This window comes from Parasteatoda tepidariorum, chromosome 8 (assembly GCF_043381705.1).
Source record: "Parasteatoda tepidariorum isolate YZ-2023 chromosome 8, CAS_Ptep_4.0, whole genome shotgun sequence".
Classification (NCBI taxonomy): domain Eukaryota; kingdom Metazoa; phylum Arthropoda; class Arachnida; order Araneae; family Theridiidae; genus Parasteatoda; species Parasteatoda tepidariorum.
Window position 1 is genome coordinate 86,838,924 of NC_092211.1, and position 27,627 is coordinate 86,866,550.

At 29.9% G+C, this 27,627-nt stretch overlaps 1 protein-coding gene and 1 long non-coding RNA gene across 2 annotated transcripts in view; one reads left to right on the forward strand and one right to left on the reverse strand.

Annotated features, from left to right (window-relative positions):
* LOC139426245 (uncharacterized) overlaps positions 1 to 3,901 on the reverse strand; it is an 8,804-nt gene extending 4,903 nt beyond the window's left edge. Inside the window, exon 1 of the long non-coding RNA XR_011637479.1 lies at positions 3,751 to 3,901. This is a non-coding gene — a long non-coding RNA (uncharacterized lncRNA). The remainder of the gene's footprint in view (positions 1 to 3,750) is intronic.
* Positions 3,902 to 10,828: 6,927 nt separating this feature from the next.
* LOC107439456 (U6 snRNA phosphodiesterase 1) lies at positions 10,829 to 25,532 on the forward strand. Its single transcript, XM_043045184.1, has 7 exons — positions 10,829 to 11,226; positions 13,532 to 13,674; positions 17,716 to 17,731; positions 18,099 to 18,152; positions 18,895 to 19,000; positions 24,401 to 24,481; positions 25,359 to 25,532. The coding sequence occupies exons 1-7, from the start codon at positions 11,111 to 11,113 to the stop codon at positions 25,467 to 25,469; spliced, it is 627 nt and encodes a 208-aa protein (XP_042901118.1). The 5' UTR covers positions 10,829 to 11,110; the 3' UTR covers positions 25,470 to 25,532.
* The last annotated feature ends 2,095 nt before the right edge of the window (positions 25,533 to 27,627 follow it).

Here is a 27,627-nt window from a genome sequence, read left to right on the forward strand (position 1 = left end):
GCTTGTCCAACAATGTACCCGTCCTCCTTTGAAACTAACCCGTAGCTTCTAAATAAATAAAAATATAATTTTCTCTTATTTATTACAAACATTTATATAAATTGCACAATGAATTAGTAGTTACTAGGATTACAAATACTGGGATTACTTTATACAGTAAAAGAAATACTAGGTTACTATTAGTAACCTAGTATTTCTTTTATGAAATAATTTAAATGACAAAGGTCAAGACGGGAAAATGGCCGTCCGCGCGGACGTCGGATTCGAGAAATTCGTTGTCCACGGGAAATTTTTGACCGCCGAGGACAGGCGGTTTTTCGAGCCCTGATAGAAACACAGAGTGTTATACATACAGGACCAACATACAGTCTTCGGATCATCCTCCGGGATATTTCCCAGAGCGTCGCCAATAGCCCATTGTGCAGCTCTAGTGCGACGTAAATTAACAACAACAACATACAGTGCAAAAAATAAATTATAGGACGCCCTAATACCTTTTGATCCATTCATCAGACTTTCGCGTAATTTTTCGTAGTAAATGGTTCAATAGCCCCGATGGCTCAGTATATAGCATCGCCTTCCAATGAGGTGAACCAGGTTCGAATCCATGCGATGACTGGTCGATAAGAATTACGCATCCGGCTCGCACCGACCGCAGTGCTGACGTGAAATATCCTCAGTGGAGTCCCCTTGCCATCAGGCTAATCGTGGGAGGTTCTCGTGTTCCTCTGCGTGTAACGCAAATGCGGGGCAAAAAAAGTCCTCCACGAAGGCAATATTCTCCCAATACTAGATTCAGGAGTTACCTTTTGTTCTGGATTAGATTCAGAATTACAAGGCTACTTAGTTGAACATTAGTAGTTATGAACCCAAAAATTGTGTATGCAGTTCAACGACAGTTGTAAATAAAAAAAAATAAATTTTTGCGGAATGAATTGAAAGTTGTGGAATCATAAGTAAAAACGTACTTTCTCTGAATAAACATGTTGTGGATCCAAAGTTTTGATACTCAAAATATGGGATAGGCTCAATAGCTTTGTCAGGAGACGGATAAACTTTGGAGAGTTAATTTCGTTTCTTGTATATTTTGCTACGGATGGTTGACTGAATGTAAATAATAACAAGCTTCCTAAATCCGAAGGAATTTAGAAAACTTCTGGTGTATGTTATGCTAACGTGGCGATGTGAGAACAGGCTAGGAAACTTTATTATTTCGATTTGCCTTTAAATGTTCGCGTAATTTTACTAATTCATAAGAGTTTTCTGTAATTTATAAAATCTAACAGGTCATGTGTTTAAAATAAATTTAACAAAATTAATATCACAGCTTAAAAAAGTGTAAGGTTAGCCATATTTTGAGTGTTATCCTTTATATGGCTATATTTGTGTAAAATAGCACCGCTTATTATTATCTTGCGCAATTTTTAACGAATTTTTTAAAAATTTTAAATCGATAATTTTGTAATTAATCTTAAATTGCTCCAAAAATTTTGTATAATTCAATTGAATATCTATAAAATTATAAAGCAAAAGCGTAAGGCACAAGAATTATTTTTAATAAAAAAGTCCATATCTCCATAAATATTTACTCTAGATTTACGAAATTTTATGCAGTTATTAAAAGCAACAATTAAAGTAATCGATACGAGCTGCAAGCTTACTGTTTGATTTTCTGGCGTAAGTTGTTCAAAAATACTTATTTTCTTTCGTAATTTGTTGCAGGTCTCTCAAACCTCTGAAAGCTTTACATTTTAAGAAAAATCGCGGGAACTAAGCAATTCTAAAGTTACGAAAGAATCCTTTAAGTATTTCTGAAGAGATTTTTAAAAAATGCCGAAAACTGAAAGTGTTTTTTCCATCAATAGTATAAAATAAAATTAAAGTATAAATTTGGACAGAAAAAATTGAAGCAAGTAACATATCAGTGCTGCCATCTATTAGAAAAACTAGTAACAAAATTTTTTTCGGAAAAATTATTTAACAAAACCCACAATTAGAAGAAAAAATGTTATTTATTTAATTGCAATAATATAGAGTTAATTATTAAAAAAATCGTTGTGATTTAAATTACAGACTTAAATAAGAAAAAATTCATTCATTGGCATCCCATCTTTCATAGGGTGACTGATTTAAAAGTCAGAGCCTGCACACATGGATAGAAAGCCGTTTATGAACTTCATCCTTCATTCATACATCTTTACACAATTTTAAAGTCTACTCGTATATCTGCATTCATCGGGGATGGCTATTCATAAACCAGAGCCCATTTCATTCGTAAAAAAAAAAAAAGAAACAGTTATATGCTGACGAAAATTTGCTGACGAAAATTAGCTGACGAAAATTTGTCGATAACGTTTAGAATATGAAAATAAAAAATTACCTTTATTAAGAAATATATTTTTCCCTCGTTGCATGTATATTAATATATGGGTGATTCTTTTCAAACACGACAATTCGGACCAAAAAATTTCTTCAAATTTAAAGTCTTCAAAATAGTCTAAAAAATTTTTTGCATACTTTAGTTACATTTATTAATATCTTACAGATAGCTGTGTAGTTTATTGACGTTTTCTCGAGAAAAAAAAATAAAATAGAAATTCACCAAATCTTGAAAGCCAGGAAAATGACATATTAGCTTAGAAGTTTAAAAAACAGTCATTTCAAGTTAATAGTAAGAAACTCAACTTAAGTCTTTATGCTAGATGGACCATAAATTGCTTAAATAAATTTTTTTTGCCCACTGTCGAAAGAATCAATTTTTTTTTTTTTGGTGCTGATGTGTACAGAATAAAATTGTGTATAATAATCAATCATTAAATAAATAAATAACTTTGATTACATCCAACCATATTACAATCATGCATAAACTTGGTATTAGGTTAATATTTACTTTTCCTCCTTACAGTACTAGCAGTTAAAAAAAAAATCTGGTAACACTTCTATGCCCTGGAATTCATCAGCCAGGATAATGACAAATTCGCCATTTTATAGCATATAACTTTAGTTTAATTTAATATTTTGGCCTAAGACGTTTACATTCTACAGAAAACAACAGGGTTTCTTAAAATAACTCAGATAAATCTATGTAGTTTATATTATTAATGATTTCAAGAAGTCAGGAAAATGACTACACAAAAACCTACTCATTTTGAAAAAATTTTTGAAATAAATTTTGAACCAGAAAATTGGTTCTTTATTCATGCAACAAGACATGCTCAGATAGGAGGGTATCTAATCAATCTATTAACATAAGATATTGATTGCTGACTCTATCTATTTTGGTTATAAACCACTATATAAAAGCAGCCAGGAAAATCACATATTTTCTTGGGACAGACAAATTATTGACAGAAAAATTTATTTTAAACGAAGTTCTTGTAAATAATACCCTCTGCTTATATTCTAGAAATGCTTACACCGGTTGAGATAAAAAAAAATTGGATATTGAAAAATTTATGGGAAGCTTTGAAGCTATTTATTACTGGAAACATTGTTTGGGACATGCCAGGAAAATGACATTTTGAAGTTCAATTAAATTTTTTAACTATACAAAACAGTCAATGCTAGTGCACAGTCATTTTAGAATGCTAACAGCAAAGCAATTTATAAATTTTTTTCAAAAAAAAAGTTCTTTTAGTATTATAGCACTAGATCTTAGAGCAAGGGGCAGTGAATTGTAATATTTCGTGAGAATCACCCATATATATTAAACTAAAAAGCAAATTAAAACAATAAAAAAATAATACTCACATATATTATAAATTCTGACTACTATTGTTGGTCTAATAGTTATAATGGGAATACACATTTTTCACGTTTCTAATTAACCTTTACTTAGATATTTTTACAGCGAACATATTTTGGTGAACATTTCCTTTAGTAATTTTGAGTCATCCTTTCATCATGTGAGCAAATTTCGGTAGAAACATCCTTTTATTAATCGATTTTCGCGTTTCGATCATTGAGCGTTAAATATTTGACGCTTTCAACTCAAAAAGTTAGCTTTCTTATCTACTCGATATTCATTATTACCTTTCATGACTAAATTTAAATATATCTTTAGTTAAAATCAAATATAAAATTGTAAAATGTTGTAAAAACAAGTAACAGCCATGACATTTAAATGTGTAAAAATAAATAAGCAAACAAAAATGTTAAGAGCTTTCAATTAAACTCCATTGACTTGAACTCATATTAAATATTCATTGCTAAAAAGAAAGTTCGAAATAATATATTTTTATTTTATTTGATGCATGATTTTAGTTTTTAATACAATTTTCAATTTATTTAAAATTATTTTTACCTACATGGATTAATTTATATGTGGGTTTCGTCATCATTGCTACTATCCAAGTAATTTCTGTCTAAGTCATCATTCTTTATGTTATTTATAATGAATATATTTTATAAAACAAACTTATATTTTATGAAAATAGTGCGATATACAAATGAATTAATTTTCATTTGTGTTGAATGGGTGAATTTTATTATTAAAACAATTATAGAACTAGTAATACACGATAACTTTATCTTTTTAAAGTATGTTGCTCCTTTACTCCTTTGCAGCAGAATTTTTATTTAACATATTTCCCATACTTTTTTTTTTCGTTATTTCGTATTAATTTAATCCAAAATAAGTATATGTAGCATTTTAATAATGAAATACAGCATGAAACTCTTTTGCTTTTTTCTACGGTAAAGGTAAAATCTTCTAAACTCTGCTCACTTTCAAACAATAATTTTTCAAATTTGCAATTATTTAGATATGAGAGAAACAGTTATTCTTCATTGATTTTTCCTTAATTAAAAAATCAATTATTATTAAATTTCTGAATATGAATGGAAAAAAAGTCCTTTTAATCTAATTTTTTTCGGATTCTATGTTTAAGTACAAACATAATTTCGATAATCTAACAGATTTTTTTCATAACTATTTGATTGTTTTTATAATTAAAAAAAATACCAAGATATATTTTTATTTGTAATTAGAGTGTCAGAAAAAAATTTATTAAAAGGGACATAAGCGTCCTATCTCAGTCAAAGGGTTAATAGAGAGATTTTGCAATCTCACTTAGCATCTCACGGGCGTAAGATCTGTTTAGTGAAATTAAAGTTCGGTTTTACTGCCGATTTTGGTTCTCTTCAGAATTTGCTCAAAATCTATGTATAAATGAATACATCATAAATGTGTTCATATGACGATTAAGGTGGTGCCACTTCAGACTCGTGAATTAAACTGTCTGACATAAAACTGTAGTTCTAAGACTAATTGTGGCAACTCGAGCCACAAATACAAATTTTTAAAAACATTTTTCGCTGCTTTCTCTATTTAGACTGATATCGTGGAAAAAGAAAGTAATCTCGTAAAAGAATATTTCTATGTTTAAATAGCTAAAGTAGGCGATAACACTAAGATAAGCTTGTTTCTAATATTTTTAGAAACGATCAGTATGATACTCAAAATGTTTCTAAACTTCTTGCTGATTAAAAAAGTGTGTTAGTGCTTGCAATAGATTAACAATCCATTATAAGACCCATTCAAATTTTTGTGTGATATAAAATAAATATAATCTTTTCAAGAATATGCTAATAAATGTATTCAAGACAGCTCGTTTCATTATTTAAAAAATATGTATAACATTCAGACCTTATTATTATACTACATATGTATTACATTACATTCTGTATTACATTACAATACATTCTGTCTAAAAATTTTTAAAGAAAAATCACCTTATTGTAAACTTACAATAACCCACATAGATCATATACGTAGTTTTAATTTATTAGTTTATATATTTTAAGGTTTTTAAAAGACGCGATTAGAGTAGGGCAAAAAAGTGTGTTTTCGCTTTGTCAAAAATGTCTATGGTCAAAATGGATGATTGACTGAATGTAAACAATAACAAGCTTTCTAAAACCGGAAGAAATGTAAAAAACTTCCGGTGTATCCCTCCGCTTGTGTTATACTTACGAAGCGATGTTTCAAAAGACTTAATATTCTAGGAAGTTTCGTTATTGTGATTTGTGCATCGTCTGTTAATATTGTGTTTTCCTATTTTGTAATAAAAGATAATTTTTATATAGGGATTTCTTTAATAAATCCATATCAATCGAAGCACAGTTACTACACTGGCGCAGTCGACGGGATTATTTTCTTTTTTTTGGATTTATTTGAATAATAATTATATTCGATTTAAAACTGTTCTTGTTGATAGTTAAAAGATTTCGTTCCTTGCGTGAGGCAAGAAAGAAGATTTGTTGACTATTGCTATCGAAATGGGCGTTGAGAACTCCGAAAATTTGAAATTATTTGAACTTAAAATATGCAGAGTAGAAAATGAAAATTACGAGGAGGATTTTGTGACAGAATTCTTGAGTTCACTCATGGAAGAAAGAAAAAGTAAATTAGAAAATAAGAACTAAAAACGTCATGATAAATTAGAAGAAAGTACGAGGAAGAAAGGAGCTGAAATAATAAAAAGAAACTCAAGAAATAGAAGCCTGACGAAGAAAACGAACTCAAATAAATTTTAAATTAAAAAAATTGCGTCCACCAAATGGAACACAAAACGTAGTGAAAACGAGAGGAACGAAAAAAATCTAATGAAACCGAAATTGGAACTTCATAATATTCTACAAAAGGTCGATCCGAAAGTCAATGATATCAGTTTATATCTGGTATTGTTCGAGAGACAAGCGAAACGAGTCGGTATAAAAAAAGAACTGTGGGTATCAGCTTCGATAGGATTACTGCCATACGATGTCGTCCAAATTATCCGAGAGAAGAAGAAGAAACCACAGATGATTGCAGTTAAATAAAATAATTCTTGTTAAACCACTTGAATGACTTAATTCGAACAATAATTAGAATCTCTTGATTTTATCACTGTTCTAAATCCCTCGATTAAGTGATCTGAATCAATCGATTCAAACAAGAATCAAACTAGATTCAATCGATTCAAAGAAGAAAAACTGAATCAAGTGATTTTGAATAACATCCGAGCACATGATTCGAATCCTGAATTTTGATGTGATCTGAGTAATCTCAAATATTTGAGCGAAATCGGTCAAATAGTGTGTATTGCTATGTTAAATTAAATTCTTTTAAATTATGTTAAAAATTGTACACCTTACAATTTAAAATATTTTCGACTAATAATAAATAAAATAATGAGAAATAATAGATGTTTACAAAAGTTTTTTTTGTTGCTTTTTTGCATGGAATTATCTTTGAATCAACGGAATTTATAATTGTTTACAACAATTTTTCAATTTGTTTAAAAAAAACTCTTGAGCTATGGTGTAATGCTCAAAATGTAAAATAAACATTGAGTTGTCTTCTTGGACTGCTCTCCTCTCATAACTAAGGGGGACTATATTTTCCAGATTGCGACAACCCCCTATATTTTGGGGATCAAAAATTCGAATCCATAAGAAAAAGGGTATGTTTATTCAGAGAAAGTACGTTTTCGTGTATGATTTCACAACTTTAAATATCATCTTCACGTCAAGAGCATGGTATAAAAATAAAAAGGATAAAAGTAAATTCTTTCAAAGTGAAATTGAGTTTTTAGGATTTAAGATTAGTTTTAAGGAACTTTTAAAGACATAAGAAAACACCGCTGTAATTAAAAATGTGCCAGAGGTTCAGTCATTTATGGGTCTCGTGAAATTTTACTCAAGATTTTATAAAGACTTAGCAGCTTTAGCCCATCCTTTATACAACTTAAACAAGAAAACCGTTACTGGGAAATGGGATCGCACTTGTCAGGAAATTTTCGAAAATGCATCAAGCGAAATTTGCTCTGACGAAATACTAACTCATTATGATCCAAACCTTCCTATTTTGTTATCTTCTGTATGGTTGGAAGCAGTACTTTTTCATAAATTCCCAGATGGTTCAGAAAGACCCATATCATTTGACTCCAGCGGAGCAACGTTAATTTCAAATTGACAGCGAAGCTTAGGCAATCGTCGATTAAGCAATTGTAGTGTTACCTCTACTTAAAGGGAAATATATTCATTTCGGTTACTGACCCCCAGCCCCTGGTTTCCACCTTTTCATGTAAAGAAAAGTTCTCCTAGCGCTTTCTGCAGCAAGACTTTTATATTTTCTTGTTCTATATTTTTATATCGTTTACCTCAATACTAAGAACCACGGCAATGCTGACTGTTTATAGCGTTTACCATTAAAATCTGGAAAAAAAGATGATATTGCAATGTACCTAATTTTTCAAATTGAGACTTTACCCATTATCGCCAAAGATGTAGCAAAAGACACTCAGTTCGAAGAACATTTGATAAAACTTTTGAAAATACTGCAGTATGGACGTCAGTTCGAAGGGAAAGAAAAGTATACTTTACAGGATGGGTGCATTACATATGAGCAACAAGTTTGTTTTCCAGACTGCTACAAAGAAAAATATTAGACGAGTTGCATTATAGGCATCTTGGAGTATTAAAAATAAAAATAATTGCTAGGTGGTACGTGTACTGGCAAAACATCAATCAAGACATAGAAATTCTGCAAAAAACTGTTAGGACTGTGCTAGGTTTGAGCGGACCCAGCAAAAGCAAAAGTTTATCATTGCGAATATCCCAGTATGCCACGGGAAAGAATGTATATTGATTTCGCAGTGCCTATATTTGCGCTGATGTTCCTACTCATCGTTGTATATCATTAAAATAAATGGCTTTAAGTTTACCCTATGAACATAGCCAACTCGTTCAAGACAATTTAATGCATTCGAGATTGTTTTTCACGTTTTGTAGTTTTAGTTTCCGACAACGGCACTCAATTCACTTCCTAAGAGTTCCAAACATTTATTTGAAGCAATGGCGCTAAGCATAAGACATGCGCCCCTTTCAAACCATCCAGCAATGGACAAGCAGAGCGCTACGTGCATACATTAAAACAATCTCTCCGTGCCATGCAGAACTTTGCAGGAAATATCCAGCAAAAGGTTAGCACCTTCCTCATGCAATATCGCAAGGCTCCTAATATGACAACTATGATTAGTCCGGCTATGCTTTTCCTTAAGAGAGACATNGAAAAACCTGTATACTTTCCAAGATCGCATCTTCACGAAGGGGCGAAGGGGCTATTCGAGACTATCGTTCACCCAACTCAAGGTGGAAATTTGATCAGTTATGAGCAAATATGGAATTCTTCATTGCACATTTAATATGGATAAGACTGTTCACGTTCCATGAATAAGTTTTAGCGGTGAAACTCAACACATCTGCACTTCATTGATCCTGGTTGCGGTATCCAAAAACACTCCGGACCAGTCCTACCTACACAGGAAACTCGCCAATTATCTCTTACCAAGAAATCAAGCCCAGCTGCTTTGACGAGAAGTACACCATCTTCAACACTCAACGAATTCCACTTCAACGCAAACGAATTTAGACTTTCCCTCTTACTATTCGGAAAGTTTCAGTTTCACTTTAAATTCTTCACCTGCTAGTCGCGATCGTAACTTTTTAATACGCTATCTCGAGAAAAGACCAGCTCCATGGCTTGCCCCTACCTTTCCTTTTCTCCGTGGTACAGGGATGTACCAAGATATTTTCCCTTCTCTTAATATTTTTCGTATTTAATTGTCGTCCCGCAATGGACTGATCGTTAGGACACGGTTCCCAGAAGATCACCGAAGTCAAGCATCACTGAGTGCGGTCAGTGTGCGGGTGGGTGACCACTTGTATCAGTCTGTGTAGGGACCGAGGGTGTGCGGTATTGGTCCTCGTTAAACTGTTCTACCGTAAAGTGCTCGACTTCACGTGCAGGTCGTCGGGCTACCGAAGAAGGGGTGGCATCCCCTCTGCAGAGGATCAAAATTGTGATGGCATGTCTTCGGATCATCCTCAGCAATGTTTCCCAGATTGTCGCCAATAGCCCATTGTACAGCTCTAGTGCGACGTAAATGAACAAATCAATCAATATTTAATTGTTAAAAATATTTCTTAAACTTTCCACGACCCTTTCTTTTAGAACTATGGTCGATGCAGTTTTCAGTTCTATATATTTTCGTAACTGAAGAGTTTTCTATATATTTAAAAATCTAGACAGGAACTAACGTACTTCCTTCTCTTATGCACTCCATATGATTATGATAAAAGTATGTGAAGTTGCGAAGTGTTGCCATTGAATTCTGTTCTTCGTCACCTGTAGCCTATTTTGATCGCCAAATGCGTTAAGACGCATCTTCTGTATTCTAAATTTTAATTGTTTTAAATTGTTCTTGTTAAATATAGGAATGTTCATTCTAAAACCCCTAGCTAAAGGAACATTACAGCAGTATTTCAAGCTTCGATGTTTTAGTCAATGGGAAGTTTTAGCAGTTTTTTTTTTTTTTGTTGGCGAATTTGAGATGAATTAATTATAGACTATTTTAACCTTCATCTATCAAAAGATACCTCAAGATAGATTATATACTAGTGATTTGGTATTTAATATTTGTAGTGGTAGTTACGCCACAACTTTTTACCTCTAGTGCCATCTGTGCTTAGCGTTACGTGGTCAACCCAAAGAACTGTCAAAATGGGATACAGGTGGCCTAGATCAGAACTTTCTACCCATGGCAACACTTCTGATACTCTCACCATTAGCGTGTGGAGACCATAGAGTATGACGGATAGACTATGGTGGAGACTCATAGATGAAGAAGTATATTAGTTTCTGTCTTGATTTTCGTATAGATTAAAATCTTAAGTTGGAAAACTATATGGAACGGAAAACTACCTTAAACATAGTTCTAAAAGAAAGTATCATGGAATTTAAAGAAAATATTAGTATTAATTGGAAAAGAAAAATATTGAGAAAAGGAAAAATATCGTAGTAAATTCCTATACAACCGAAAAGAGGAGGCAAATGAAGGGAGAAGGACCAAAGACATGGAACCGGTCATCTCCCTAGATGGCGCAGTCGAGAGTTGCGATCGCTTATTCATTCAGACATCTTATCTACAACTCAACTACACTAAAGCCATTTTTTTAAATCCATGTTATAGAAATGATGGAGTTATGTATTTCATGAAAGTTCTAAGTTTTGTGCTGCGTTGGTTCCTTTAGCTTAAGAGCTAAATTTAATTTCTTCCATGAAATTATGTCTTTGCGTTTAGTAGACTATTCTTCAGATGAAGAACAGAGTTTCGACGAAATAAATAAAACTGTAAATGACTCATCTAAGGAAAATGTTGAGAACACTTCGAAAGGGGTGACGTCAGTGCATTTTTTAAAGTTTTCTTACAAAAAAAATTGTCTGTAGTATTTTACTTAAAACTATCATTTCTGTTCAATTTACGTAATTCAAGTTTACTTTATGAATATGTCGCAGTAATATTTCCGTTTTTAAGGTGTTCTATATGATGTCACCTACTAGTATAGGTTTCATAATGTTTTGTTATTCTATATCAGGGGTGGCGAACCTTTATGCACCAACGTGCCATTTTCTCCTAAAAATTGCTTAATGAGGTCATAGACGTGCCGTCAAATAATTTTGACTTCGTGATGGGAAAATAATAATACTAAATACTATCAACTCAAAACTCTTTGTTTACATTGAAATAAAATAAATTTTGCAATGTCTCAGTTATACAAGTAATTCAACTTAATGTAACATCAATGTGACTTCTGTTGTTGCAGATTAGATGACCAATAACTTATATTAGGTTCTAAGATGTTAGTTTAAGCAGGACTGTTGATTTTTTTTGCTAGTTATTTCTTGTTAGATTGTTTTTTACGGTTATTAATTGTTCTTTAGCATTAATTTTTTTATTAATAATTGTTTAATATTTTGTTTGTTTTTCGTGAATTTTAATTAATTGTTACATATGTTTCATAGCGTAATAATATTTGTGTAATAACAATTCATAGTGTAACAACAATTGTGATCAGTGGAGTGCCCAAAATATTGTGTCGCGTGCCATTGGTTCGCCATCCCTGTTCTATATTATCTATCAGGGGTCAATAAGAATTTTTGAAGCCGTCACGAAAAATTGCTGAAACGCTTTTTGTGTTCATGTTTTTAATACTAGTTAAAATGAGGTTTTAAATAGTTATTTTGTTACATAAGAAATATATTGGGTGACCTGGGTTAGTTCCTGATCAAAAAATGCAAACACCCATTTTGTGAAAAAACTATTCAAGACAGAATTTTAATATTTACTGGAAGTTTGAGGCCATATGAGATCAGTCCTTTGCTACCTTCTTTTGTTTGAAAATCTAATTATAATTTTAAATTTTTAGTGTTCAGGAATTACCCTTTCTCTTGATCAATTCTGGGGTAATTATTGATCACCAGTTTTTATTGTAAATGGGCTGTTTAAAAATAATTATACAATGGTAATTAACTAATAAGACATTAAGATCAAACAAATAAACCAAAAAGATATGTTTAAGCAGCTAATAAAATGTTTTATTTAAAATCTGGAATAAAGATTAACACTTCAGCTCTCGCACTGAAATTTTCAATCATTAAAAGAAATTCGCTATTTTTGCTTTCTAGAAGCTTAATATCCTTTTTAAGCTTATAATCTCTCACCATATTTATATTAGGTTAATTTATCAACTTAAAAATTATTCCAACAATGTAGACACATAAAATTAAGATAGAAGCAAGGTAAGACAAGCTAGAAATGGTGCATAGAACAAATTTTTCTTGTATACAGTTAAAAACAAATTTTGTGAGTATAGTTAAAATATATTTTATAGTTGTTCCACTTGATAAATATGAACTATTATTTAAGAAAAGACAATTAGCTATTAATTAGCAATTTTTTATACTATTTATAAGAAAAAATGACATTGATCAGGAATTACCCCAGTGATCAATAATTACCCCATCTGTAGGGAGCAACATTTGATGTAATTTCCTATAATCAATTATAATGTTTACAGTAGATGTGAAATAATTAAGCAAAAGCCTACACTATTTTTATATCAAAGAAAAAGAAAGTTACTCAAAATATTTATTATTAAGAGAAGAAGGGGGATCTTAACAGAAATGTGTACATTTTGAAACCCACCTTCAAAATGGAAAATACAGGAAGCATTTTAAAAGATACTTATTTTGTTAGATTAAACAAAAAACTATTATTAAGTAAATGTAGCTATACTTTAGTAAAGTTTACGAGCATTCTTGTCCATGTCTCAAATTTAAAAAAAAAAAAAAAATTTTTAAATAAAACTTGGGTGATTATTATTCACCCCAGAAACAGAGTGATCCTGAATCACCCCGGGTCACCCTATTGAGTTATTAGTCTTGTCATTTTGAAAAGTAAGTGAATTTGGCAGAATGTTACAATTAATTCATTATTAATTACAAATTTGTTATTGAAGTATTTGGAGAGAAATTTTTTTACTTTTAATCTGGTAGAATTTTTCTAAAAGTAAATACTAAATTTATATTTTCCTTTTGATTTTCTAGACACATTTTAGTTATTACAGTTTATATTTATTTATAGTTTTCTATAGACATTGTCAATATGTAATTTGTCTTTGAAATTTGTATTTTCTTTTATTATAGAGAACCTCTTCCATTGCCTTTTGAAATTCAAGATATGTTTAGTAATAATGTCAATCACACAGAAGATCCATCTAAACATGGTGGGAAGATAAGATCTTTTCCTCATGAAAGGGGTGTTTGGGCTACACATGTATTTATTGAATGTAAGTTAAATACTTCCTTGTTTTCTAGTTTTTGAATTTTAAAAAATGTTCAATTTGTCTCTAAATGTTCAAAACTATGACATCAGTCACAGAACAATTTATGACTGAGTCTCAATGAAAGTTTATGTGCTGTTGGTACAATAAAAAATAATATATATAGATATATAAGAAGAAAAAAAATTAAGTGTCATATATATTTTGATGGCAGAAGGTTGCTTTTAAATTGTGAAGGAAGGAAAATGAGGCATTGGTCAAAATAACTCACTTAAATGAGTGCCTCATTTAACTAATTGGCATTGAAGTGAGTGGCAAGATTTCAAAAAATATAAATTTTCTTTTTTTCACAAAAATATTTTATCTAGATGTTTAGCTTTTTATTTTTGTATGTGTCCAAAGTATCCGAATTTTTAAGAATATGAAAATTATTTAAAAACATTAAGTTTTGTAAAATTAGAAATTTTGGATTTTTTTAGCCAAAATGTTTTTATAATACTAGAAGAAAATCACAATTTAGCAGTTTCCAATTAAGGGACCATCTACTAATTATATACTAGATCCATGTAAATCACCTTACCTACAATATTCATTGGCTGCCATATTTTAAAATTTTTCCATGATTTAATTTGAAATTGTTATGAGGGGTTGGTTCAGTATTGAAAAAATTATGATGAAAAATGCTAGAACTTTCTGTTCTAAATAAATGAACTTTTATTACACTTAAGTGAACTATTTATGCTTCTTTTAGTTTGCCATTCAAATTTTTAAAAGTAGTTTAGTATTTGTTTACTGCTTCAAAAGGTATCTTGATTTTGCCTTTAATTTTTTCTTTGGCCAGCTATGAAGCCTGTGGCCCCCTCACATTGCTTAATTATTCTTATGCATTGCTTGTTTAATTTTTTTAAAAAAACATCACATTGCTTATTTAATTTTTAGAAAAAGGTGATGTTAAAAGAATAACATACTCTTAAAAAAAATAGTGTTATGATAAAAGTCCTGTTTAAAGGAAAGTTAATAATAAGGATACAGACAAACAGAAAAAAAAGCTCTTATTTGTTAAAATATAACTAATGTTGAAAATCAGATTTGCTTGCTACTGGTTACATGTCTTACCATACACAAAAAAGTGGCAATATAAGACAATTGTCTTATCAAAGCAGCTCTGTAAAAATGCACCGCTATATTTAAAACAGAAAAATTTTTGAAAAGTAACGTAATTGACTTGCCTGAATATAGTTTAAAAAAAGAAATCAGTAATACAAAACTTGTGGTTCAGTGTAAAGTATTATAGTTACAATTCTTGAGATTTCACTTTTCAATTTGTCTTCCAGAACATAAATTTGCAAGTCTGTGAGTTTAAGAACTTGAAAAATCTATGTAAAAAGTATTTCTGATAACAGGGTTGTCATGATATTTACCTTTTAAGATTTTTACAGGCATTGACCATGGTTTTTACTGTCTTTGGATAAACCTGTTTTTCCCATGGTTTTTACCATCTATTTAAAAAAAAAAAAAAATTTCCATCCTGAGAATTTTTTTATTTCTGCTATTTCTATGAACATCTTAAAAGCGTGCATGATCATTTTAAAAACTAATGTTCTAAAAAATTTTGCAAGGTTCTAAATATTCTTCATCTCTAATAAAAAGTATTTTGATTTATCTTTTTTTTTTCTTATATTTTTTTCTCTGTTTTGTCACTACTGTAGTACTCTGTTTTGTGACATTATTTAATTCTCTTTATAATCCAAAATTCTGCTTAATTAAGATTTTTGGTTATTTTCTGTTTATAAATGCAGCTCTAATAACATTACGGTATACAATTACCTAATACAATAATGTTATTTATTGATATGATTTTAATATGTAATGAATTGTTATTAGCTTAAAATTAAAAATTTCATGTATCAAGAGTTTTTAATTACTGAGAAGTGTTGCTCAACCTGGTTTTATGAAAAAATTTTTTGACAATTGCAATTTAGGAGATACATTACGTCATACTTACTTGTCCAATGGCTTGTAACTTGCTGTTATTTACGTATATATATTAACATATATTATCTAGTAATTGCTAACATTTGCTATGGTTTTTACCAGTAAAAACCTAGTGTTTGCCATGTCCTCGTAAAAACTAGTTTTTCCCTGGTAGAAACCCAACTCGGTCTTTTATAATGTATATAAGAAAGAGAAAAAATTAAATTTTTAATTTTTCTTTTATATAAACTCATGTTTGTGAAAATTGCAACACCATGAAGGAATTACGCGAGTGAGCTGAAATTTTCAGGAAATGCAAATTAGAGCATGATATGCAAATGATTAGAATTTCAGACCCGTAGCGCATGCGTATGCAGAGCAGCGCCCTCTGAACGACGGATGGATCCGAATAAATAGACGGCTGTAGTCAAGCGAGTGTGGTTATTGGTGGTTATCTGCTAGTGGTAAATGTCAGCTTAGTCATTACTTATGCCTATTCGACGAAAGAGAGCGAGATTTCATCAACTTACAGAGTTTGAAAGGGGGAGAATCATCGGCCTTCGTGAAGCTGGATTGTCTTATCGTGCAGTAGCAGCTCGTGTGCAGCGTAACAGCAGCACAGTGATGCGTGTTTGAAAGCAGTGGACGGACGAGTGCTATATAACTCGGAAATCCGGGAGTGGACCCCGAAATGTCACGTCAGCTCGCGATGATAGACACCTGGTTCGCATGGCTCTGACAGATCGTACGGCTCCATCTAGACAACTGGCAGCACAGTGGTCAATAGCTACAGGTGTTTCATTGAGTGCTTCATCAATTCGTAGTCGTCAACTGCAGCGTGAACTGCGCGCAAGGACTCCTTTATACAGGATCACCATCACGCTAAACCATACCGGACTGGGGCTACACTGGGCCAATTAGCATAGAGACTGGTGTGCTGATTGGCAGCGTATCGTGTTTTCTGACGAATTCCGCTTTAATTTGTGGTACCATGATAGCCGGATTCGTGTCAGACGCTATGCCGGTGAACGACACCTTCCGGAGTGCATTATCAAACGCCACAGTGAACGAACACCCGGAGTTATGGTCTGGGGTGCCATAGCATATCATGGACGATNCATGATTATCGTATAGAATGAGCAGCATTAGCTTTATCATACACTCTGTAATTGTTAAACAGGTATGTGATTGTGGTACAGTCTTTAGCTATTGACACAAAACATTTAAGGGTATTTTATAGTATATTTAATCCTCAGTGCACTATGATGAAATTTTGACATACCGATTGAAATCATCAAATCAAAATCTACAGATATTTTTATTTTGTATGTGTGTGTGTTTAAATGCATTAAATGGGTTTTTCAAAGCTCTTGTCTTTGCCTTGCTTTAATATTTTAAGATATTTTTAAAACTTGCTCTTGTTTTTTTTNATTATACAGTTATTTTGTATTTGACTGTATTCTTTATAAATCTGGATAATCTGAACAATCATTGCATAAAACTATAATGAGGTTTATTTCCCTGAATTTCAGCTAAGAAACAATTACTTCTGGTATTAATCAAATAAAGCAAAAAAGGAGTAACAAATTAAGAAGTAACTTTACGCTTGTTTTAGAAGTAGCTTGTTGTACCTTGAAATATTAAGCAGCAGTTCCTGCATGCTTGTTAAATACTCATTACACAAAACAAAAGTTTGCTATTTATTGTGAAACAATGATTAGTTGTAAAATTAGTTAATTTTTTTGTGGGTGTGAAAAATAAAGTAAGACGAAAAGTATATTTTCTGTTGGTATATTTAATCTACTACCTTTCGATAATTTTCGTTAAAAGATGTAACATTATTTTTTAAAAGTGCCCTTTTATCATTAGCAATAAATTTAATTTAAAAAAAAAACTCATTTTTGTTGTATATTTCTCAGACTGGTTAACATTAGTTCACATTATTTAGATGAATTATTAATAGTAAGTTTGAAATGGTTTAATTGTATTTCATAACAGATATTTATAAAAACATATTTACCTCATCCTTTTTATTTCTGGTCATTTAAAGGATAAAATAATTTATTTAATTAGCTTATGAACTCTTACTGTAAGTTTTCAATTGTCAATTTTGTCGGTCTGTATTTTTAAAGGAATATTTGTTCAAAAAAGTTTTTGAAATGAGGTGTGTTTGGTTTAGAAATATTTACATGCATAAAATAGAATAATTAATATTACATGCAGAAAATAAAATTATTTATTCTTTAATATTACTTAGTGTGAAATATTTATTATCACTGAAATAAGACTTAATTTAGTGGAATAAACATAAAGTTATCTTCAGGATATATTTAATATTTGAAATGTTGATGAAATTACAAAATCAAATTTCTTGATGGAATTAATAGAAGTTATTTTCTTATTTTTTGCTATATTTGATTTTTTCAATATTTTTTTTTTACTTAAAATTATTTTAGGTTTCAGCTGAGGTTTGACTCTTTAGAGGTGTATGAAAATGAAGAAAAGACAAGGTACTTTTTTTTCTTTCTTTTTTGCTACTCTTGATGTTTAACCGCTTTATGATATGTTTTAGAAACATATAAAGAACCCATCTAGTAAAATAAGCATAGACCTATGTAAACTTGTATGTTAAGTGTGAAAACACTCAAATTTAAATGTTCTTGGTTTGTAATTTATCCTTAATGTTAAGGTATCTATAAATTGAATTATGTATATGGTATTATAGCAAAATATTTTGCTTGGAATATAAGTTTAAAAAAGAGGGATTTTTTTTATTTTATTTCTTTTGTTGAAAAAATCGTTCATCACTATTCGTAGTAAAGCAACTTTAAAATAATATACTAACACGATTTAAAAAATCCATCGTGATTCTTGTAAGAACTAAGATAAGTTCCCATAAAGGTGTGATATTCATCACTGGTGAGTAATTTAATTAAAATTCTTATTTTTTTAAAAATATTATGTTTAAATGTGTGGTATATAAATTGATATATTGATTTTTTGCACATTAAACTTTCAGAGTTTTTCATTTTGCTTTTATGCTTTTTTATATTATACTTCTGGAAAAAGAACAGTTAGAAATGTTTTATTTAGTATGTATAAAAATATCAAATTAGACTGACGTTTCGTTGAAAAGTACTGCCACTGAGAAAAGAGAAGAAAAAAAATTAGGCCATCGGGGAAATTTCTAAATACTGATATTCACACTGAAATATAAATTTTTGTTAACTGTTTTTGTTTTTTTACTTTTAGGACCTTTTTAGGATTAAAAATTCATTATGGACATGATGCTTTGACAAAATTGGTGGAAAGAGTTGATTCATGTCTTGCCGAGTTTCAGTTGCCCTGTTTTTATGAGGTGAACTCATTTCGGTTAATTATTAATTTTTTTTTTTTATGATGAAGTTATTAGTATGAATAAGTATTAGAGAAAACTTATTAGTAAATGAAAATTTAAAAAAGAAAAATGTTCTTATAGATATTATAAATTTGAAAATAAAAAAAAGCTGAATTAAAAAATAAAAATTTTAAGCTCTTAAGATTGTTAGAAACCTTTTAATTTTTCGCAGTAATTCATTCTCATGAAACTCAAATAAAATGGATAGTTTATATAAAGTTTGATGGCTTTGCACATAAACCTTATTCTTTGTGCTTACTTCATTGCTTAACAATTTTCCACAGTGCAAAGTCTCTCAAAACAAGAATTGGAAAATATTGCTGGAAAATCTAAAATTATCATTGAGAAAAACTGCCAGGTTATAACTGCTGTCAGGAACACCCTTTTTGATCTAGTTTTTGACGATTTTCAAAAATCCGTAATTTTAGTGTGCTGAATAATTATTACCTATTTTGAATATGAAGTTATTACAAATAAAGTACAGCTAAAATTACAACCTATCATTCTATTATGTTCTTTATTTATTTTGACATTTACCCTCCTCCTCCCCCTTTTTAAAGGAAAACTTTTGTCAAAATTTAAAAGTTTTTAAGAAAATCATAATTTATTATGAGTATTATTTGTTTTGCATAATCAAATTTATTCTCATTGCACTAAATATTGATATACTGAAATAAACACTTGAATTGATTGTTTGAAAAATATTATTTTATCAAACATTCATATTTTCTTTTTGTACATTATAATTAATTTATCTATTAAGGAATATATTTTAATTATGATTTTTGTTTGCTAATGTATGTAACATATGAACATTAACTACAAATATTGAGTATCTAAAAGAAAGTTCAGATAAATGATCAGTTGCCCATTTCAGTTTTATTTAAGCAAAAAAAATCTCTAGATTGTGGCATAAATGAAATAAAATCGCTAGTTAGATTTATCACAGTTAACAAATTATTTATATAATAAAATGCTTGGTTATAATATGTCAAATAAGAAGGATCTTAAAATGTAAATAGTACCATGTAAAGCAGTCTTGTTTTTGACAAAAAAAAAGTCTGGATTAGCATATTCTCCAGTTTATCTGCCTTTTATTTTTTTTGCATTTATCATGCCTTACAAATTCTGTTAGTATGGGTGATAGGCTGCCAATACATAAATGATGAGTGATAGGCTGCCTTTAATACTTTCGCTACCGGAACACCCTTAACGTCTCTAGAACTAGACTGCCGAAAACACCAGTGAAACTAGTTGGATTCTTTCCCCTTTTAGAAAAATGATGCACAATGAGGGTGATAATTAAGGATCAGAATCTTATTCTGTCAGCAGAAAATCTTCAAAATGGTGGCACTATTATTTTTTTTCCCTTTGCAATCAACACTGCCATCAATAATGGATTTACTTTGAAAAATACATTAGAATGATTTAAGAGTAAAAATTCTCTATCATTTTTAAAATGAACTCATTCACAACTTAGAAATAAGTCATAGGATACAATGCAAACGTCCCTTTTTAGATTACTCACCCACTTCAGCTAATCTTGTGCAAATGAAGAAAGATTGACGGTAGTAAGAGAATCTACATGAAATGTAAGCATATGAATGAAAGAACTCTTTCAGAAAAAAGCAATTGGGAATGTGAGACTTATAAAATGTGACTCTGTAAATCATGTTTTGTTTGATTAATATATTTCTTAGTTTGTTAAAAATATATATATATCTAAAAGATAAAGAATTTAAGATAGACACATGGTGTGTAGCATTTGTAAAAAGTGCTTAAAGGTGCTTGTTTTCGATTTTTGTTATTTAAAAGCCCTTAAAGGTGCTTTTTTCATTGGGTGTTTTTAAAAAGTGCTTAATTTTCCTTTTCCAAAATTAGAATTTTTTTTTTCCTTTACCGTGTCGATTTAGCTATATGCTTTGTCTTTAAGTCAAATATTTTGTTAATCATGAATATTGTTCATAACAGTTAATTTCATATTTTGACTTTATAAGGTATAAATGATAAGTTATTGTTCATAAATATAGATGTATCTGAACTGCCCAGACATTATTTGAAAATATCAGAAATTTACCTCAATATTGCTAGATTAATTTATTTTATATTGTGAATTAATAATATTCTGCATGACTTATGATGTGTGTAAAATGGCACTATTAAACAATTCAACAATCAATGCAGTTTTGTTTTCATTGACACTGTTAAAGAGCATGTTTATTTGTCTCTTAATTATTTTTACATCTATTTTGAATATCACATTGTATTTAAGTTAAAAGTTTGTTTTTTTCCCCCTTCTAATAATATGTTTATATTAGTAAATAAATTGTAGCAAAATAGAAAAGAGGTAATATGCTCTTTTTTTTTCTTTTCAAATATTTCAAAATAAGTTAAACGATTTAGATTATTTAAAAGAGTCTTATAACAAATAAATTTATTATTATTCATTTTAATTTTAGAAAAATTTTCAGCACACCAAACCGAAAGTCACATAAAAATGTAGTTTATAAGTAAATAATTTGTTTAAAAACATTTGTACTTTTTGATTTCTTAAAATTTGTATAGAATATTATACTTAAAATATTACTGTTAAAATAGTTCTTTTAGAATTGTTTAAAATTTTTTGTACAAGTTTACAAAATCTTTTAAGATGCCGCGCTAGAGGGAATATTATTTACAACTGAAAATTTCATTGAAATGAATTAAGTGCAGGTTAATGTGAAAAGTGTTTTTTTATGCATTGAGGTCAAGTGAACAGTTTCTGGGGGTAATATTTTTAGCTTTTTCACAGCTTTATTAAAGAATAAGAAAAGTTTCTCTTATTTTCAAATTATAGAATGATATAAAATGAGACAAATTTAAGTGGAATGAATATTTTTAATGCTATCACCAAATTAATATCTCCTTAATGACTGATGTTAATTTTAAATTTTGGTTTGTACGAAATTTTATTTTGCAATCATTTAAGTTATTGAATTATATTAGTTTTTATTTTACAACAAATAAAACAATTTTATTATCATTTTTCATTTGAATGCTTCATTTAGAAATTGTATAACTGGCTTGCGTGGTTAATTTTCCATATAAATAACAAAATTTTTAAAATAAAAGAAAGCATTTATTAACATTTTATAAATCTTATGTTTGGGATATTCTTGCTTCCAACAATGTTTTCTTTTTGAACACCTCTTTTGGGGATATTTCCCCAGGTGAATAAGATGATCACTTATTCTTAAGCAAAACTGGAGGTGGGAACTTTTTGCTATCTGATTTCCAACTTCGGGCGTTTACGGTATTCTAGGCAAGTTGCGGTTTTACGCGCTCAGTATTTAAAGCGTTAAGCTATTTTATCCCATTTAAACGTTCACTTTAAATTGTTCATTCTAATGTTGGCTGTTCCCTTTCGTGAGAATCATTTGGCCAATAGGTGTAAAGTATTATTTAGCTTTCAAGACAGAATGTTTCCATTGACAATAAAAAATTTGATTTAGCAAAAGTTTCAAGGCAATCATGTTAACAATTTTTCTTTGCTATTATCACTTTAAATTTGAAATATTTTTATTCCCTTTAAATAAAGGAAGACAAAGCTACAAAACAGTTTCATCCTCGTTTCGATATTCTTTTTATTAAATTTTTAAGTCTAGTTTAGCATGTTTTAGTTATGAGTGAATATTTGATATTTTTGTCCAATAAAATTTTTTTAATGAACCCTTTAAATGTTTGTTATTGTTTAGAAGTGGGGTCGTTATATCTCACATCAACTGTATTAAACCTTTTGTTCTCTGCGGATTAAAGTAGCAGTTCCATGCTCTAAATCCTTATGTACCTGATAACGAAATTACCGAATGTATCGTCATAAAACCAATTTTGCATGTGACCGCAATGCTGTCAGAAAGAAATTATTATTGTATAAATTCAGCCTGATCTGACATGCGCAAAATCTGCTTATATATGATCTTAAACATAAAATTTCATGTTAAATAAGAATTTTATTTAATGGTACTAAGCAAAATGAAGTAAATCTTTTACAGATGCATGTTAATTAAGTAAAATCTTTGTTCTTAGACAAGTTCTATCAAATTCTACTTTTTTAATGTTTATCGGAAAAAAAGATTAGGGATGTTTTAAAAATGAGTTTCAGCAACTTTCTTTACCCTTTAAAGATGCTGCTGGAAAATTAAATGTGTTATCTTATTGCCCCGTGGCAGAATCACAGCGACATTGTCGCAGACCTTTGCAGATTTCTTGCAGAAAGAGTTCTCTTTTGAAAAGTAAAAAAAATTATTTTTCTCTTCTACAGAATATTATACATAATATTTGAATCATACATCTAGATAATAACTTTTGGACTTGCTCAATTTACGTCGATAGTAACGTAAGTGCGTGTAATGTTTCGATTGTGTTTTTGGCAGTTATTAATATTGATTTTCAAATGGATGTTAAATATCCCGATATATTTCAAACAATATGGTAAATTAGAATTGTGCATTTGAGTATTTACATTTTAAGGCAATAATTCTATTGAACTTTTGGCAGTTATTGCTATTGATTTCTCCATAATTTTTAAATCCGAAATTTTTTACGTTATTATTGATTACAACCTAGTCCTGAAACGAAACACGCATTTGAGGAGCCGACTCGCGTGATCTTGTCGTAGATCTTTTTTTCGTAATTACTACTACTTTGTTCATGATTAGGTATTTTTTAATTGTATTGATTATTTACAAAATGCGACAAAGGAAATAATTTGTGCTCCCCCCTCTCACGGAAAGAAATGCGAGGCGAGACTGTCACCCATAATAATAATAAAGAATACATGTTAAATAACGAAAAAAAGGTTTTATTTTTAAACACAGCGCTTTTGTTATTTTGAATTAGTAATATACAGTACAGAACCCGTTATCCGGAACCCAGAAAACCAAAAAACCGGAACGATATTCGATAAATTTTCTCGCCATTTTTAAAAAAAAAAAAAAAATTTCCTCATAAGATTTTATGATTTTTCTTTCTTTTTTTAAAGATGTTTACCTTACCAACATTTTGGAAATAATCATTAGTGTATTACTACATCGTTTTTTCTTACTTTTAAGATTATTTCCAATTTTTTTTTTAGTTGTGTTTAACAATAAAAAAAAAACGGCTTTTTGTAGCGATTCAGAAAACCGGAAAAATCAGTTATCCGAAACAGCGTTGGTCCCAACCGTTCCGGATAATCGGTTCCCTACTGTATATATATGTTTGTTATTATTCAAACTATCTTGCAGAAGGATATTAGTGCTAGAGAGTTTTGTCACAGATAGCGCATAAAAAGTCTGCCACTGCGTCTCATTGTTTCTAAATCTCTGTATTTTAATTTTACAGGAACCATCTTTTCATCTCAGCTTTGCATCCTGTGTGGGTAGTAAGTCACAAATTATAGAATCCTTTCTGGCAAATCTGAATGTGAGTAAATATATTTTTTGTTTTATTTGTGTTAAATATGTTATTTATGTTCTATGTTTAAAATAAAGGTTATGAAATAAGAAATATACTTTTATTCTATTAAAACAACTTGAATGTTTTATTAGAGAATTTATCATTTTCAAATTTAATTTTTTTTCCTGTTATAAAAGTATGTGTTGTGTTTAACAAATATTTGCATTAGCATTATTTCAAAGTTTGTGGTGGAGATTAACCCTTTGACAGTTAAGGAAATGAGCAGTTTTCGTTCACTTAATTCGCGCAGTATTACGTGTAAACAGTAGTCGAAAGTGGCAGCTGTTTTCCCCCACTGTTCTTCCGAAAATGTCACCCTTCTCTGGCAATGCCGTAGATGGCTCGCCTCACGCATTTTAAAAATTTCCTAAAGTATTTGTAGTACATAAATAACAGTTTTTATGTACTTTAAAATGATTATTAAATAGTAAATATTAAATTGAAAGGACTAAATAAATATAACTAATGTAAAACTTTTTGAAGCATTTAAATATAGTAATTAAATAAAAATCTTTAACAATCATAATCATCATCATATTTATCTAACTTTCGCTTTGAGCCATTTTACTTTACAAACACCTAAAATATATCGAATGGCAACTCTTTCTAGAACCTGGAAAACAAGAAATTTTTGGTGAAATTGGCATTCAAAACTAGAAGTTCTTTAAGTATTATTAATAGCAGTATTATGATGCAAGACATCACCACACGTGTCATTTTATTGTTTCAGTTAACTAATTTATAGAATTAAAACAAATGAAATTTTAAGTCATAATGGTTGTATAATTTTTGTAGCAGTGTGGCTACTTTTCATATTTATATTAATTTTTTTTTTCTTTTTCAGATAGTGTTTCAGGTATTTGTGAAAAATAATCCTTGCTTTAGAACATTGAATGTTACTAAAATTCACTGTAAGAGTGGGAATAAACTTTTCACTACAAGTTTAAAAACTTGACATTTTGAAATTAAGATGTATCAATAATTTATTTATAAATAAAGTTATTTTTGTGTTTTAAAATTTGTCTGTCTTATATTTATTCATATTTTTATGGTAGTTATATATCATATCTTTAATGATGCAAAGGTGTGACAACATAAAACAAACTCTTGAAATCTGTATATATATATACAATATATAACATTTGCAAACATCTCACTTGTTTAATTAGTTGCACTTCTAACATAACTGTTTCATAGCTGATTAAAAGGATATATTTCATTGGGCTTCAGTAAAATGCAAGTAATCAGTAGTATACACCTGTCTATTTTATATTCAAAATCAGTATTTGTTACAATACTGTCCTTGTCTAAGAAGATAGTGGTGTCTTGGCTTCACTTTCGTTCCAAGATTTCAGAAATTAGTTTATTTCTCTGGGGTTTACCGTAAAGACATGAATTCCTCAAACTTGGAGCACCTTATTGATGGTCGGTTGGTGTCATGTCATGGACAGAAAATAATTTTAAATGTGATCAAAGATCCTATATACAACATCTGTAATTTGAAAGCAATTTTCTTCGCACCTTATTGATCTTTTCAGTTCGTAAAATTTGGTGTCAAACATTGATTCCTTATCTTCAACGTGTAATTCTGATTGGCTTTCATTCATCAAAAAAATTTGGTTCAGGCATTAAAAGTTCTTTCATTAAAATTCCAAAAAATTTTTCCCCCACAGTTTAGATTATTCTGGAATGTGTGGACATGTCTGGAAAACAACCTATGAAGTTATTGATGACAGTAAATAATCTCAGTGACATCTATTCATGTTATTTCTTTAAAGGATGACACATTTCGATAGAATTTTTAATACAATATCTTCATTTAGTTATATGTTTCTAACAAATTTTTGTACTTGTAAAAACAACTTTTTAAATGTGAAAGTATCAAAAAAGAATGTGATAATGCAGTGACTAGTTTTTTTTCCCGAAATTACTTCAATTTTTTTATGTGGTAATTATCTAAATTAAGGAAATTTGAATCAATAAGTTGAAACGTCCTCAAGGGGTTTACCTTCGGGTAAACACGGGTGTCACAATCCCGAGGTGCCCTAGTGACTTCTGCGTTTCAATATTTGCTGAATAAAATTTTTTTTAACCAAGACACGGGCAAGTGTCTTCTGAAAGAGTTTACCTTCTGCAAAACACAAGTGTTTTAGAAACTTTACTTTTTAACTAACATTTTGTAAAAAAATTGATTTCTCAAAAGTGCCTTTAATCTGAAATGAATATGGAATTCTTTCATGTGAAAAGCCTTAATGCAAAACAATACCTCCATAATAACTTGGGGTATGTATACAACTGGCTGCTAATGAATTTTTACCTTGCAAAATCTTTGAATTAAAAGCATCAATAACACTGTCATATAACCAACCCCTTTGAAAAATTTATTAAGATTCTACTAAGTATCGACCTCTGCTTTAGACACAAATGAATCTAGACTTAATTTCGTAAAAACGCAGCGGTATTTCACATACACTTAACATTACTTCATTTTGGGTGAGAATAAACCTGTCAGTTTCCTGCAGACTGTCTTTATTATCAACGAAGAAAATTTTCTTCTAAACAACCGAGCTTGAGCGAATATCTGAAAGTTATTAAAATAGTCAATGAGTTTTCGTTTAGGCTTCCTAGATTCACTAACTCTCTTAAAAACTAATTATTTTGTCAAATACAATTTTAATAAAATATTTAATGTAAGAGAAAACTGCACACATCCCATGAAACAATTTTCTTAAGCTGTTATTAATGTACGGCTAAATGGTGTTTTGAACATCTTTATCTTGGACTGTTTTCCTTCATCTTAGTTACCATACCTGTATAAGGCTTATCTGTTTGCTACATCCCTTACTCTTGCATTATTATCCTTTTAATCGTGCTCGTGTAGAAATTCTCTTCATTTATGCGGTAATCTATAGAATGTACTTCATGAATATGTTTACAAATAGGATAATTGGCCGTCCACCCCCATTTATGCATACAAAGTTTCAAACAGGGTACTCGGTAAAATATCTTCTGACATATTATCCTTGTATTTGTGCCACAGGTTACATCGGTTTGATGGAAAACATGTCGAAATTATGATAGCGAATAATGTGCGTATTTGACTTGGAGATGCA